This window comes from Dryobates pubescens, chromosome 30, assembly GCF_014839835.1.
Source record: "Dryobates pubescens isolate bDryPub1 chromosome 30, bDryPub1.pri, whole genome shotgun sequence".
Taxonomy (NCBI): domain Eukaryota; kingdom Metazoa; phylum Chordata; class Aves; order Piciformes; family Picidae; genus Dryobates; species Dryobates pubescens.
In genome coordinates this window covers 10,544,190-10,557,598 of record NC_071641.1, presented here as the reverse complement: position 1 = coordinate 10,557,598, position 13,409 = coordinate 10,544,190, and the positions used below count along the sequence as shown (strand labels likewise).

Sequence of the window (13,409 nt, the reverse complement as noted above, 5' to 3'; positions counted from 1 at the left end):
TGGTGACCCCACCACCTCCCCAGGCAGCCCATTCCAATGGGCAATCACTCTCTCTGTATAGAACTTCTTCCTAACATCCAACCTAAACCTCCCCTGGTGCAGCCTGAGACTGTGTCCTCTTGTTCTGGTGCTGGCTGCCTGGAAGGAGACCAACATCTGCCTGTCTACAACCTCCCTTCAGGTAGTTGTAGAGAGTCATAAGGTCACCCCTGAGTCTCCTCTTCTCCAGGCTAAGCAACCCCAGCTCCCTCAGCCTCTCCTCATAGGGCTGTGTTCCAAACCCCTCACCAACTTCATTGCCCTTCTCTGGACTCGTTCCAGCAAGTCAACCTCCTTCCTAAACTGAGGGGCCCAGAACTGGACACAGTACTCGAGGTGCGGCCTAACCAGTGCAGTGTACAGGGGCAGAATGACCTCCCTGCTCCTGCTGGCCACACTGTTCCTGATGCAGGCCAGGATGCCATTGGCCCTCCTGGCTGCCTGGGCACACTGCAAGCTCATATTCAGCCTACCATCAACCAGCACCCCCAGGTCCCTCTCTGCCTGCCTACTCTCCAGCCACTCTGACCCCAGCCTGTAGCTCTGCATGGGGTTGCTGTGGCCAATGTGCAGAACCTGGCACTTGGATGTGTTCAATCTCCTGCCCTTGGCCTCTGTCCATCTGTCCAGCCTGTCGAGGTCCCTCTGCAGAGCCTCTCTACCCTCCAGCAGATCAACTCCTGCCCCCAGCTTGGTGTCATCTGCAAATTTACTGCTGATGGACTCAATGGCCTCATCCAGATCATCAATAAAGATATTAAAGAGCATGGGGCCCAGCACTGATCCCTGGGGCACACCACTGGTGCCTGGCTGCCAGCTGGCTGTGGCACCATTCACCACCACTCTCTGGGCTCAGCCTCCAGCCAGTTCCTAACCCATTGCAGTGTGCTCCCATCCAAGCCATGGGCTGACAGCTTGGCCAGGAGTTTGCTGTGGGGGACAGTGTCAAAGGCCTTGCTGAGGTCCAGGTAGGCTACATCCACAGCCTGCCCCACATGCACCAGGCAGGTCACCTGATCATAGAAGGAGGTCAGGTTGGTCAGGCAGGACCTGCCCTTCCTAAACCCATGCTGGCTGGGCCTGATCCCTTGGCCATCCTGTAAGTGCTGTGTGATTGCACTCCAGATGACCTGTGCCATAATCTTGCCTGGCACTGAGGTCAGGCTGACAGGCCTGGAATTCCCTGGCTCATCCAACTGGCCCTGCTTGCGGATGGGCACCACGTTGGCAGCTTCCAGTCATCTGGGACCTCTCCAGTGAGCCAGGACTGATGAAAAATGATGGAGAGTGGCTTGGCCAGCTCATCTGCCAGCTCTCTCAGCACCCTAGGATGGATCCCATCTGGTCCCATGGATTTGTGGGAATCCAAGCTGCTGAGGAGAGCTCCAATATCCTGCTCATGGAACATAGGGAAACTATGCTGCTCCCTGGCTCCTTCTGCCAGCTCTGCAGGCCAGCTGTCTGGAAGACATTCTGTCCTGCTAGTAAAAATTGAGGCAAAGAAGGTGTTAAGTACCTCTGCCTTTTCCTCATCCTTTGATACAACATTTCCCTCCATGTCAACCAAGGAGTGGAGGCTGTCCCTGCCCTTCCTCTTGCTATTAACATATTTATAGAAGGACTTTTTGTTGTCCTTCACAGCAGAGGCCAGTTTAAGCTCCAAATGTGCTTTTGCCTCCCTAATTTTCTTCCTGCATGATTTGCCTACATCCTTAAACACTCTGTGGGTTGCCTCCCCTTTCTTCCAAAGATGATACACCCTCTTTTTTCCCCTTAGTTCTTTTAGAAGCTCATTGCCCATCCAGGCCGTCTGCCCCGGGGCTCATCTTCCGGCACATTGGCACAGCCTGGCCCTGCGCCTTCAACAATTCTTCCTTGAAGCAGGTCCAGCTCTCCTGGACCCCTTTATTTTTAAGGGCTTTTTCCCAAGGAACCCTCTGAATTAGTTTCTTGAGCAACCTGAAGTCTGCCCTCTGGCAGTCCAGAGTGGAGGTCTTCTTGCTGCCCCTCTTAGCTTGCCCAAATACTGAAAATTCAATTATCTCGTGGTCACTGGCCCTTAAACAGCCTATGACCACCACATCACCCACCAGCCCTGCCCTGTCGGTGAAGAGGAGAGCAGCACTGGAAAAAATTCAGGGAACAGCCACTTGGCTCTGCTGCATTCATTATTTTTTTCCCTGCTCTTTTCCTGTGTTTGGCATTTTTTTCCAATTGCTTAGCCTGTATGACTTGATCACGGAAAGGCTGAAGGAAGTGGTCTGCACTTACAGTCTGACACTTGCCCTGCTCTCCCCAAGGTACAGAGACTGATTCTGAAGCAATTTCTGTGCTAGATCTGGTGAGGAAAAGGAAATAGTAGGTTTGATAGTTTGAGATGTCTGCAATTTTAAGATCTATCTCAAGAGAGTACAGAGAAGGGCAATGAAGGTGGTGAAGGGTCTGGAGAACAGAGGAGAGACCTTCTGGCTTTCTCCAGCTCTCTGAAAGGAGGTTGGAGGCAGGTGGGGGTCAGTTTCTCCTCCCTAGTAACTCGTGACAGGATGAGAGCAAACAGCCTCAAGTTGCACCAAGGGAAGTTTAAGTTGGATGTTAGAAGAAACTTCTTCCCTGAAAGGGTTCTCAAGCACTGGAACAGTCTGCCCAGGGAGGTATCACAGTATAACTAATGTTGGAAGAGACCTCGAGAATCATCCAGTCCAACCTGTCACCACAGACCTCATGGCTAGACCATGGCACCAAGTGCCACATCCAATCCCCTCTTGAACACCTCTAGGGACGGTGACTCCACCACCTCCCTGGGCAGCACATCCCAATGACGAACGACTCGCTCAGTGAAGAACTTTCTCCTCACCTCGAGTCTAAACCTCCCCTGGTGCAGCTTGAGACTGTGTCCTCTTGTTCTGGTGCTGGTTGCCTGGGAGAAGAGACCAGCCCCCTTCCTGGCCATAACCACCTTTCAGGTAGTTGTAGAGGGCAATGAGGTCACCCCTGAGCCTCCTCTTCTCCAGGTGTTGAATCCCCACCCCTGCAGGGGACACAGAGCTGTGGTGAGAATGTTTAGCACCAGACTTGGTACAGTTAGAGAGTGGTTGGGCTCAATGATCTTAAAGAGCTTTTCCAAACAAAATCATTCTGTGCCATGAATCCCTGCCCTGGCACCAGCTACCACTGCCCTGAATGTGCAGGTCCTCAGCTCTGTGTGCAAGGTGCAGGAGCCTGAACTCACTGGGTGTCAACAACCTGGCCCTGAGGCACTTCCAGGGCTCTGTTCCCAGGACCATGCAAGACTCATGGCCGTGGCAGATCAGCCTCAGCATGACAGACCTCATCATCCTCTGAGGAAAGGAATAAGGTTTGCTTTTGGATAGCCAGGCAGCAAGTTAGATTCCTTCAGGCTGCAGCTGGATTCAGAGCTGGCAGAATGCTGTCAAGCAGTCCTCTGGCAGCCAAACTCATCTGTAAGGAGATTTGTAAACACTTGTGGAGTAAATAAGGTGAGCTTCTGTTTGAAAATGGACTTGCTGGAGTTATTCACTGACTTGGCTTATATACAGATTCAGCTGTTGAGAATAATGCTCTCCTGCCTCTGAGTGACCTGCTCTGGTTGCAGATGTCCCTGCAACTACAGGGCAGTTGGTCTGGAAGACCTTTAAAGGGCCCTTCCAACCCAACCATTCAATGATTCTATGATTCACTCCTTTTCCTTTTTTTTTACAGTCCTTTGCCTAACTCTTCAGGTGTGAACCTGGTAAAAGTTGTGTGTCCCTGGCCTTTGGTATTTTTAATATTTGAATGACTTGTTTTGACTTCCAAGGAATCATTCAGACAGAGAGCTTCTCCTCCTCCTCTACTCTGCCCTGCTGAGGCCCCACCTGCAATATTGCATCCAGCTTTGGGCTCCCCAGTTCAAGAGGGACAGGCATCTGCTGGAGAGAGTCAAAAGGAGGGTTACAAGAATGATGAAGGAACTGGAGCACTGCTGGTGAGGAGAGGCTGAGAGCCCTGGAGCTATTTAGTCTGGAGAGAAGACAAAGATGGGATCTAATAAACATCTATAAATATCTGAGGGCTGGGGGTCAGGAAGGAAGGGACAGGGACAGTCTCTGCTCACTTGTACCTTGGGACAGGACAAAGGGCAAGGGATGGAAAGTGCAGCCCAGGAGGTTCCAGCTCAGCATGAGGAGGAACTTCTTCCCTCTGAAGGTTCCAGAGGCCTGGAGCAGGCTGCACAGAGACGTTGTGGAGTCTCCTTCTGTGGAGCCTTTGCAGCCCTGTCTGGATGTGTTCCTGTGTGCCCTGTGCTGGATTCTCTGCTCCTGCTCTGGCAGGGGCTTGGACTGGAAGCTCTCCAGAGGTCCCTTCTAACTCCTAACATCCTGTGAGCCTGTGGTTATAGCACTTTGGTTTGAGGAGTCTGGAGGCTCCTGATTGCAGCAAGGTGATCTCCTTTTTTCCTTTTCCTTTTCCTTTTCCTTTTCCTTTTCCTTTTCCTTTTCCTTTTCCTTTTCCTTTTCCTTTTCCTTTTCCTTTTCCTTTTCCTTTAATTTTTTTTTGCCATGGTCTTCAAAAGGATTTATTTTAAATCTTAAAGTCTGTCTTCATCTGTGCCAGTAAGCAGTGCTATTGATATATAATATCCAATATTTTCACAGGAAATAGGCCTTGTGGATATTTCTCCTTACATGGATTTTCCCTTTGCTTTTGATCCAAACCCAGTTCTTCTTTATAGCTTCAATTTTGTCCTTTAAAAAAATGGTTTATAATCACTAGAAGCTCAAACCTCTGCCCACAGCATGAGAGGCTGAGATACTTAGCAATATGAAAATGATTTGGAATTGTATTTGATTTGACTCAATTTTCATTTGGTTCTTCTTTTACCCTGCTTTCTTCCCCCCACTGCATACCTGTCTGAGCCAGGTCCTGACCCTGCTTTGGGCACTATGGAAGTTATATACCACAGAATTGTTCAGGTTGGAAAACATCCTTAGGATCATTGAGTCCAATCATTAAGCAAGCTTTGCCAAGTCCACCAGCACGTCCCTCAGCACCATATCTACACAGCTTTTCAATCCCTCCAGGGGTGGGGACTCCAACACTGACCTGGGCAACCTGTTCTGGAGCTTGACAACCCTTTCCGGGAAGACATTTCTCCTGATGTCCAACCTAAACCTCCCCTGGTGCAACTTGAGGCCATTTCCTCTCCTCCTATCTCTTGTTACTAGGGGGAACAGACCAACACCCACTGGCCTCCAACCTCCTTTCAGGGACTTGTAGAGAGCCAAAAGGTCTCCCCTCAGCCTCCTTTTCTCTAGGCTGCCCCTCACCAGCCCTGTTCTCCAGACCCTTCACCAGCTTTGTTGTACTTCTCTGGACCTGCTCCAGCACTTCAATGTCTTTCTTGTAGTGAGGGGCCCGAAACTGAACCCAGTGTTGGATCTACTCTCAAGGACATGTTCCCTCTAACAAGCCCAGGATCCCTGCAGTGATAACTCACTTCTACTTGATGTGGCTTAGTAAGCTCACCCCTAGGTGCCCATAAAGATCTCTGCCTGCCATGCTTTCAAGTGTTCTGTTAAATGCATCAGTTGTGCTTTCACTACATCTAGTCCTCTTCCTCAGGAGGGAAGGTGTGAGTGAACCTCTCCACTTCCAACAAGGGATTCCCTTTGTCACTGATTGAAAAGGAGTTAGGCAGGCAGGTAACAACAAAGGCCAGTGGAAGTCTGGTTGCACAATCACTGCTGAAAACAAAAGTACCTTGAGGCTAAGGCACTTGAGGAATGGAGAAACAGCTCAGGTGTGTTAGCAGCCCATTATTTGCTGCCTGCTTTCCCATTCTGGCCATGAACTGCAGTACTCTGCAAGGATATCTGAATGGACTTGTTCAAGGAATTGTAGACTGATACTGATACAATGATAGAAGATTCCTGAAGGTCATCCTAAGATTAACTAGTAACAGTGCAGTGCTACAGGGATTGCAGACTTCTCTTTAAGGTATTGGCTGAAGTGCACTGTGACAGAGCTACCTTCCAAAGGACAGTCAGGTGCCTTGGAGAAGAGGATTGAGCTGGGGCTACACTAGAGTATTTCATCTCCCAATTATCTTTAGAATCATAGCATGAATAAGGTTGGAAAAGACCTCAGAGATCATCAAGTCCAACCTATTACCTGACACCTAACGCCTCCTGACAACTAAACCATGGCTCCAAGTGCCACATCCAAGCCTTTATTGAACACCTTGAGGGACAGGGACTCCACCGTCTCCCTGGGCAGCACATCCCAAGGGCCAATTCCTCTTTCTGGGAAGAACTTTCTCCTCACCTCCAGCCTAAACGTCCCCTGGCACAGCTTGAGACTGTGTCCTCTTGTTCTGGTGCTGCTTGCCTGGGAGAAGACACCAACCCCCACCTGTCCACAACCTCCCTTCAGGTAGTTGTAGAGAGCAAGAAGGTCTCCCCTGAGCCTCCTCTTCTCCAGGCTTAACAATCCCAGCTCCCTCAGCCTCTCCTCACAGGGCTGTGCTCAAGGCCTCTCCCCAGCCTTGTTGCCCTTCTCTGGACACACTCAAGTGTCTCAATGTCCTTCTTAAACTGAGGGGCCCAGAACAGGACACAGGACTCAAGGTGTGGCCTAACCAGTGCTGAGCACAGGGCAGAATGACTTCTCTGCTCCTGCTGGCCACATTATTGCTGATGCAGGCCAGGATGCCATTGGCCTTCTTGGCCACCTGGGCACACTGCTGGCTCGTGTTCAGCCTACTGTCAATCAGTACCCCCAGGTCTCTTTCTGCTCTCTTTACATATGGAAAGATGATGCTTGGCATTTTTTCCATGAGCAGCTGTGTCCATCCCTTGGCTTTCAGGGGTCATTGCAACACATAGAGTATCTGACATACACAAGTGTGTAAGCAGCATGTAGTGTGTGTGCAAAGCAAAAGGGGGAGAAGCCAGCTCAGCTTCTGTCATTTGCAGTCTCACCACAATTTTTTCCTCAGTGCTAACTGCCTCACAGCCCTGTGCTACACTTGTGTTTACTGCCCAGCCCTGCTTGAAGGACTTTATTTACTATTATTTCTTTTCCCTGAGAAAAATCAAATTTCCCTTTAAATCCTCAGCTTCTGGTCTTCACCCTGGCACTGTCACTGTGATTTCTCCTGCCAGTTTTGGACAATTCATGTCCTATTTGTTTGATATTGAAATAAAGAGCCCCAAACTCACGGTATCACCAAGGTTGGAAGAGACCTCAAAGATCATCGAGTCCAACCTGTCACTGCACAGCACCGTGTGTGGGGGTTTCTCTCGTGTCCTGTGAGCTCCCTGATGCATGTTTGCCTCTGGCAGGCAGCATTCCCCACAAAAGCCCTCCTTTGCCTCCAGGAAAAGTAAACCTAAGAATCCTTTTCACCCTGTGGAGATTCCCCTCTGCTCTAAGATCATCAAAGCAGAAGAGATTGTGTTCCTTCCTGGGCTGTCAGCTCACTGCTTCTGTTGTCTAGATCAAAAGAGTGCAACCAGAGGTCTGTTCAGCACTCACTGCTCATTTTTGATGTGGGTGGTGTGAAGGGTCTACAGAAAGCTCTTATAAGAAGTGGCTGAGGGAGCTGGGGTTGTTTAGCCTGGAGAAGAGGAGGCTGAGGGGAGACCTCATTGCTCTCTACAACTCCCTGAAAGAAGACTGGAGTGAGGTGGGGGTCAGTCTGTTCTCCCTAGTATCAAGTGATAGGACAAGAAGAAATGGCCTGAAATTGTGCCAGGGGAGGGTTAAGTTGGATATTGGGAGCAATTTCTTTCCTGAAAGAGTGGTGAGGCTTTGGAAGAGGCTGCCTAAGGAGGTGGTGAAGTCACTGTCCCTAGAGGTGTTCAAGAAAGGTGTGGCCATGGCACTTTGGGGCATGGTTTAGTGGCCATGGTGGTGCTGGCCGACAGTTGGACTCAAGAACCTTAGAGATCTTTTCCAACAAAAACAATTCTGTGATTTATCTCCAGATGCTAAAGCAGAGAAAAGAAACCACATGTCCTCCTTCATGTGCTCTCTTCCTTTCTCCAGGGTCCATGTGGACCCACTAGTACATGCTGGCCCACCACCTTTTGATACCCTAGACCTCTCCAAACACACAGACCAGGTGAGTTTCTGGAGGCAGGAGACTCAGAGCTCAGCCATGGAGCTATAGGCCTCCTCTGTTGCTGGATTACATCTTGCAGTTTGGACTCCTGAGGCACTGACAGTGTAGGGGTGGTGTGACGAGTTCTCTGCTTGTCTGTGCAATGCAGAGCACACATTTTGAAGATACTTGCAGGAGGAAATTGCTCCTTTAAGGAAGCAGAGCTGGCAACAGTGTGAACTGAGGGTTGCTTTGTTCTGTCTGAATAGAAATACTTCTGTGATTGCAGAAGCAGATTGCAGAAGCAGCTGTCTCTGTTCCTGGAAAACTTTACTCCCAGAATTTATTGTAGCCTGGAGTTTGGACCCTTCCTGTGACGGGCAGCAGCTAAGCAGGCATCATCATCTAGGATTCAGGCAATCTAACTCTTACTAAACTCTAAATTTTACTTCCTTGGTTGTCCTTCTTGCTGTCTTCTTTTCCTTTACCTGCTTCTGGTTTGGTTTTAATTTTTCTTGGATTCTTTCTTGGCATCCATATGTAGCATTGGCTCCATCTGCCCCATGCTAGATCACTTTGTGCCTCTTACACCCATCTCTATCCTCCCCTCTGTATTCATTTCCCTTCAGGGAACCTCTTGTTTTCTGCTTTGGCATTTGGTCCTTAATCTCTTGGCTTTTCTTACCTTCAGCACCAGCCCTTGTGAACATAGCATTGTTTGGGTTGGAAAAGACCTCCAAGATCATCAAGCCCAACCATCAGCCCAGCACCACCATGGCCATTAAACCATGTCCCAAAGTGCCATGTGCAAGCAATCTGTTACCTGCCAAGTGCTTGGGGCTCCTGCTTGGTTGCAGGATCAGCTAATTAGGAGCTGAAATTAAAAGGTGGAGCAGAGAACACAGGGCTTGGAAGTAGAAACTCTGCATTTCTGTTGATGCTGTAACAGAAAAAAGTATTCAATACTGTTCTTGCTCTTGCTGCTCCTTCAGCTGATGGATTATGTGCATACAGAGATAGCCACAGGATATATCTTTATATTTACCCAGCTAAATATGTGTTTATATTTCCCTGTATTTATATCTGTAGAGCAAACAAAATTATTACACATGCATTTGGACAGTAATCTACCTCCTGGGAAAGCTACTGGCTTTCTAAAAGCAGTTTCTAATCATTCCACTGGAAAGGTGAAGAAATGCTAGCAGGAACCTTCATCAGAAGTCTTCTCTGTGTGGAGGTTTATGCCCTCTTAAACTGCATTAGGGATTTCCCATGGCAATGTTTGTCCTGCTCTCATGGCTGCTTTAAGAGATGGTAACTCATGGCCTCAGAGGACTTCCTGGGGCATGTATCCCATCAGCTAGGAGTCTTTCTGCCTCTCAGGTGCTATGCACAGGGCAGACTGAAACAACTCCAGATCTTGTAGCTGCAGTCAGTATTTTGGTTTCTTTGGATACTTTTGGTAAAACTGATCATAGAATCATAGAATGTTAGGGGTTGGACCTCCAGGGACCTCCAGAGATCATCCAGTCCAACCTCCCTGCCAAAGCAGGATCATCTAGGGCAGGGCACACAGGAATACATCCAGGCAGGTCTTAAGAGTCTCCAGAGAAGGAGACTCCACAGCCTCTCAGCAGCCTGCTCCAGGGCTCCAGCACCCAGTTTTCCCTCATGTTGAGGTGGAACTTCCTGGGTTCCAGTTTGTGCCCATTGCCCCTTGTCCTATCACAGGACACCATTGAAAATAACCTGGTCCCTTCTTCCTGGCACCCACCCCTCAGATATTTCTAAATATTAATGAGATCTCCTCTCAGGCTGCTCTTCTCCAGGCTAAACAGCCCCAGGGCTTTCAGCCTTCCCTCATCAAACAGATGTTCCAGTCCCTTCATCAACCTCCCTTGACCTGCTGGCCACACTCCTCTTCATGCACCCCAGGATACCCTTGGCCTTCTTGGCCACCAGGCCACATTGCTGATAAGCTGTTAGATGCCAGAGTTCCTGCTACTTCCAACCTCCTTGGCTTTCTGAGCCCTCCTCTGTTCTGCTTCGTGCTCTCCTCTGCCAGCTGAGAGTCAGGCTGGCTCAGGGCAAGTCAGACAGTTAAACCACAACCAAGTGGGATGAGACCAGCCTGGAGAAGGTGTGTACAGTGTTCTGCCACTCTCCTTGTCTTTAAAAGAAAAGAAAAGGGAAAAAAAAACAGAAGAAGAGGTACAGCTTCTGTTCCTTGAAAGAGTGGTTAGGTGCTGGAACAGGTTGTCCAAGGAGGCAGTGAAATCACCATCCCTGCAGGTGTTCAAGAAAGGTGGGCCGTGGTTTAATGGCCATGGTGGTCTTAGTTTGACAGTAGAACTTGGTGATTGTGGAGGTCTCTTCCAACCAAACCAATTCTCTGATAGGTGAGAGATTGCTGCACCTACTTATTAATTTGTCCTGCCCTGGCAGTTAGTGTTCCCTGAGCATCACATGGCTCAAAATCAGCTTAATCCTTCCCCCCGCTCCAGTGCCAGACTCTGCTGCCAGGACCTTTTGGATTGAGCACAGCACCATGGGAGCTTTTTGGGGCTGCAGAAGCTGGGCACAGCAGTGTCATGGCTGTCTTCAGCCTTTGCATAGCCATGCTGAATCTCCATGAGGCCACAAATCTGGGCAGGCTCTGCCTGCTGATGTTTTAACCCCGTTGGAGAGTGTCCTGGAAACACTTCACAGCCGTGAAGATACTCTTTAGTGCTGACAATAAGTGGAAGCTGTTAGATGAGGTTTCATCTGGTGCTTCCTCCCTGATGAGAAACTGCTTTTCTTCAAAGGGTTTCTAAAAGAATGTGTCTGTTGTTATTACTGATCTATATGCTGTTAACAAGGCACTGAGGAGCCTGCCCATTGCTGCAGCAGAGGCTACAGGTGTTTCAAATGAGAAACTGTCAGTGTTAGGTGTGCATCAATGTGGTGGACAGAAGTGGGAGCTCATTTACTGTAGTGAAAGTTCATTTCTTCACCTTTCTGATTAGATTTAGACATAAACTCCCAGAAGCTGAGTATTCCCACCTTGGGGGGCAGGGAAGGGAAGCTGTTTGGGCTCCTTTTGTTCTCAAGCATTTAGGGACTCCCAGCTGAGATGAATCTGCAGAGTAAGGGAATAATGATCATATGAAACACTGCACAGAATCACTGAAAGGTAGGGGTTGGAAGGGACCTCTAGAGGTCATCCAGTCCAACCCCCCTGCCAAAGCAGGATCACCTAGGGTAGGCTGCACAGGAACACATCCAGGTGGGTTTTGCAGTTCTCCAGAGAAGGAGACTGCATCTTCTCTGGGCAGCCTGCTCCATCACCCTCACACCAAAGAAGTTCCTCCTCATGTTGAGGTCAAACTTTCTGTGTTCCAGTTTGTACCTGCTGATCCTGAGCCAGCAGTGTGCCCAGGTGGCCAAGAAGGCCAATGGCATCCTGGCCTGCATCAGCAATAATGTGGCCAGCAGGAGCAGGGAAGTCATTGTGCCCTGTGCTCACCACTGGTTAGGCCACACCTTGAGTCCTGTGTCCTGTTCTGGCCCCTCAATTTAAGAAAGCTATTGAGACTCTTGAAGGTGTCCAGAGAAGGGCAATGAGGCTGGGGAGGGGTCTGGAGCACAGCCCTGTGAGGAGAGGCTGAGGGACCTGGGGTTGCTTAGCCTGGAGAAGAGGAGGCTCAGGGGAGACCTTCTTGCTCTCTACAACGACCTGAAAGGAGGTTGTAGCCAGGTGGGGGTTGGTCTCTTCTCCCAGGCAAGCAGCACCAGAACAAGAGGACACAGTCTCAAGCTGTGCCAGGGGAGGTTTAGGCTGGAGGTGAGGAGAAAGTTCTTCCTAGAAAGAGGAATTGACCCTTGGGATGTGCTGCCCAGGGAGGTGCTGGAGTCACCATCCCTGGCTTGGATGTGGCACTTGGAGCCATGGTTTAGTTGTCAGGAGGTGTTGGGTGACAGGTTGGACTTGATGATCTCTGAGGTCTTTTCCAACCTTATTGATTCTATGATTCTATGATCCTTGTCCTATCACTGGGCAGCACCAAAAAGAGCCTGACACCTTCATCCTGACACCCACCTCTCAGGTATTTATAGAGATTGATAAGGTTCCTTCTCAGCCTTCTCCAGGCTAAACAGCCCCAGGGCTCTGTCTTCCTTCAGAGGGGAGAGGTTCAGTCAGACACCGTGTTGGTAGTATCTGTAAGTTCCAGCTACACATGATGCAGCATTTTATTGTGTTTGTTGCAGGATTAGCTTTTGTTCCTTTGCTGACTAATGAGTAGAATGAATCTCCTGTGTCACAGAGTCTCTCCCAAATGGCCTGTGTTCAGACCTCCACGTCTCTCTTGCAGGCACTCCCGAGGATTATCCCCAGTATTTCCATATGAATCTCACGACGGCTGAACTGACGCTCCTGAAGCCAATAAACAGGGATTTGCACCAGAAGTTTGACTTGGTCATTAAGGTAATTTGGGCTGAATTTGTATTTCCATATGCTTTTGGGAATTGCCTTAGGAACAGAACACTCTGGAGAAAACACAGGGTAGCTTTGCTTGGCTTTCCTGCCTTCTCTTTGTTTTTCTTGTGGCACATCCTTTGGCACAGTCATGGAGGGGAAAGGTGTGAAGTGTGTTTGAGAAGAAAGTGGATGGTGGTAGAGCTCTAACATGTCTCTGGTGTTGATACTGTGTGAACAAACTGAAGTGATACCCCTTGTACCTTTGCTTTTTATGAGGTCCTGAGCATGCATTTTGTTTCTAGCTGACCTCTTTTTCAGTTCACAGCCTGTGCCAGAGAATCACACAGATACAAATGAATGTCTGAAGAGTGAATGGTGGCTGTGAGAAGTACAAAAAAATCATCTCCACACCTTGTAGCACTTACTGAGTGGGATTTTCTGTGGGTTTGAGGTAGTTTGTGGCTGTGGGTGCCTTTAAGGACCACAAAGAGCAGACCTCCAGAAGGTACAGAGTGTCCAGGAGGTGTTCCAGAAGGTGTGATCTTTGTATTTCTTCCCATTAGCCCTGCATCCCTATAAAGCTGGATGCAAAGTAATTCTCTTCCCTTCTCCCTTCTCTCTCTCTACCTGGGAAGGATGGGCAGGTTCTTATCTCTCTGGCAGGAAGATAAGGCCTGGTCAGTCTTGGCAGTGCTTCCAAATAAGCACAAGCCCTGTGGAGGAGAGGCTGAGGGAGCCTGAGTTATTTATCCTGGAGAAGAGGAGGCTCACAGGAGACCTTCTTGCTGTCTACAGCTAACTGAA

The 13,409-nt window shown here is 49.2% G+C and overlaps 1 protein-coding gene across 1 annotated transcript in view; it reads left to right on the top strand.

Moving 5' to 3' along the window:
• Nucleotides 1-13,409, top strand: part of PCDH15 (protocadherin related 15) — a 995,294-nt gene that overhangs the window by 771,899 nt on the left and 209,986 nt on the right. The window contains exon 14 of the mRNA XM_054174769.1: nucleotides 12,499-12,611. Within this exon, the coding sequence (XP_054030744.1) occupies nucleotides 12,499-12,611 (113 nt within the window). The remainder of the gene's footprint in view (nucleotides 1-12,498; nucleotides 12,612-13,409) is intronic.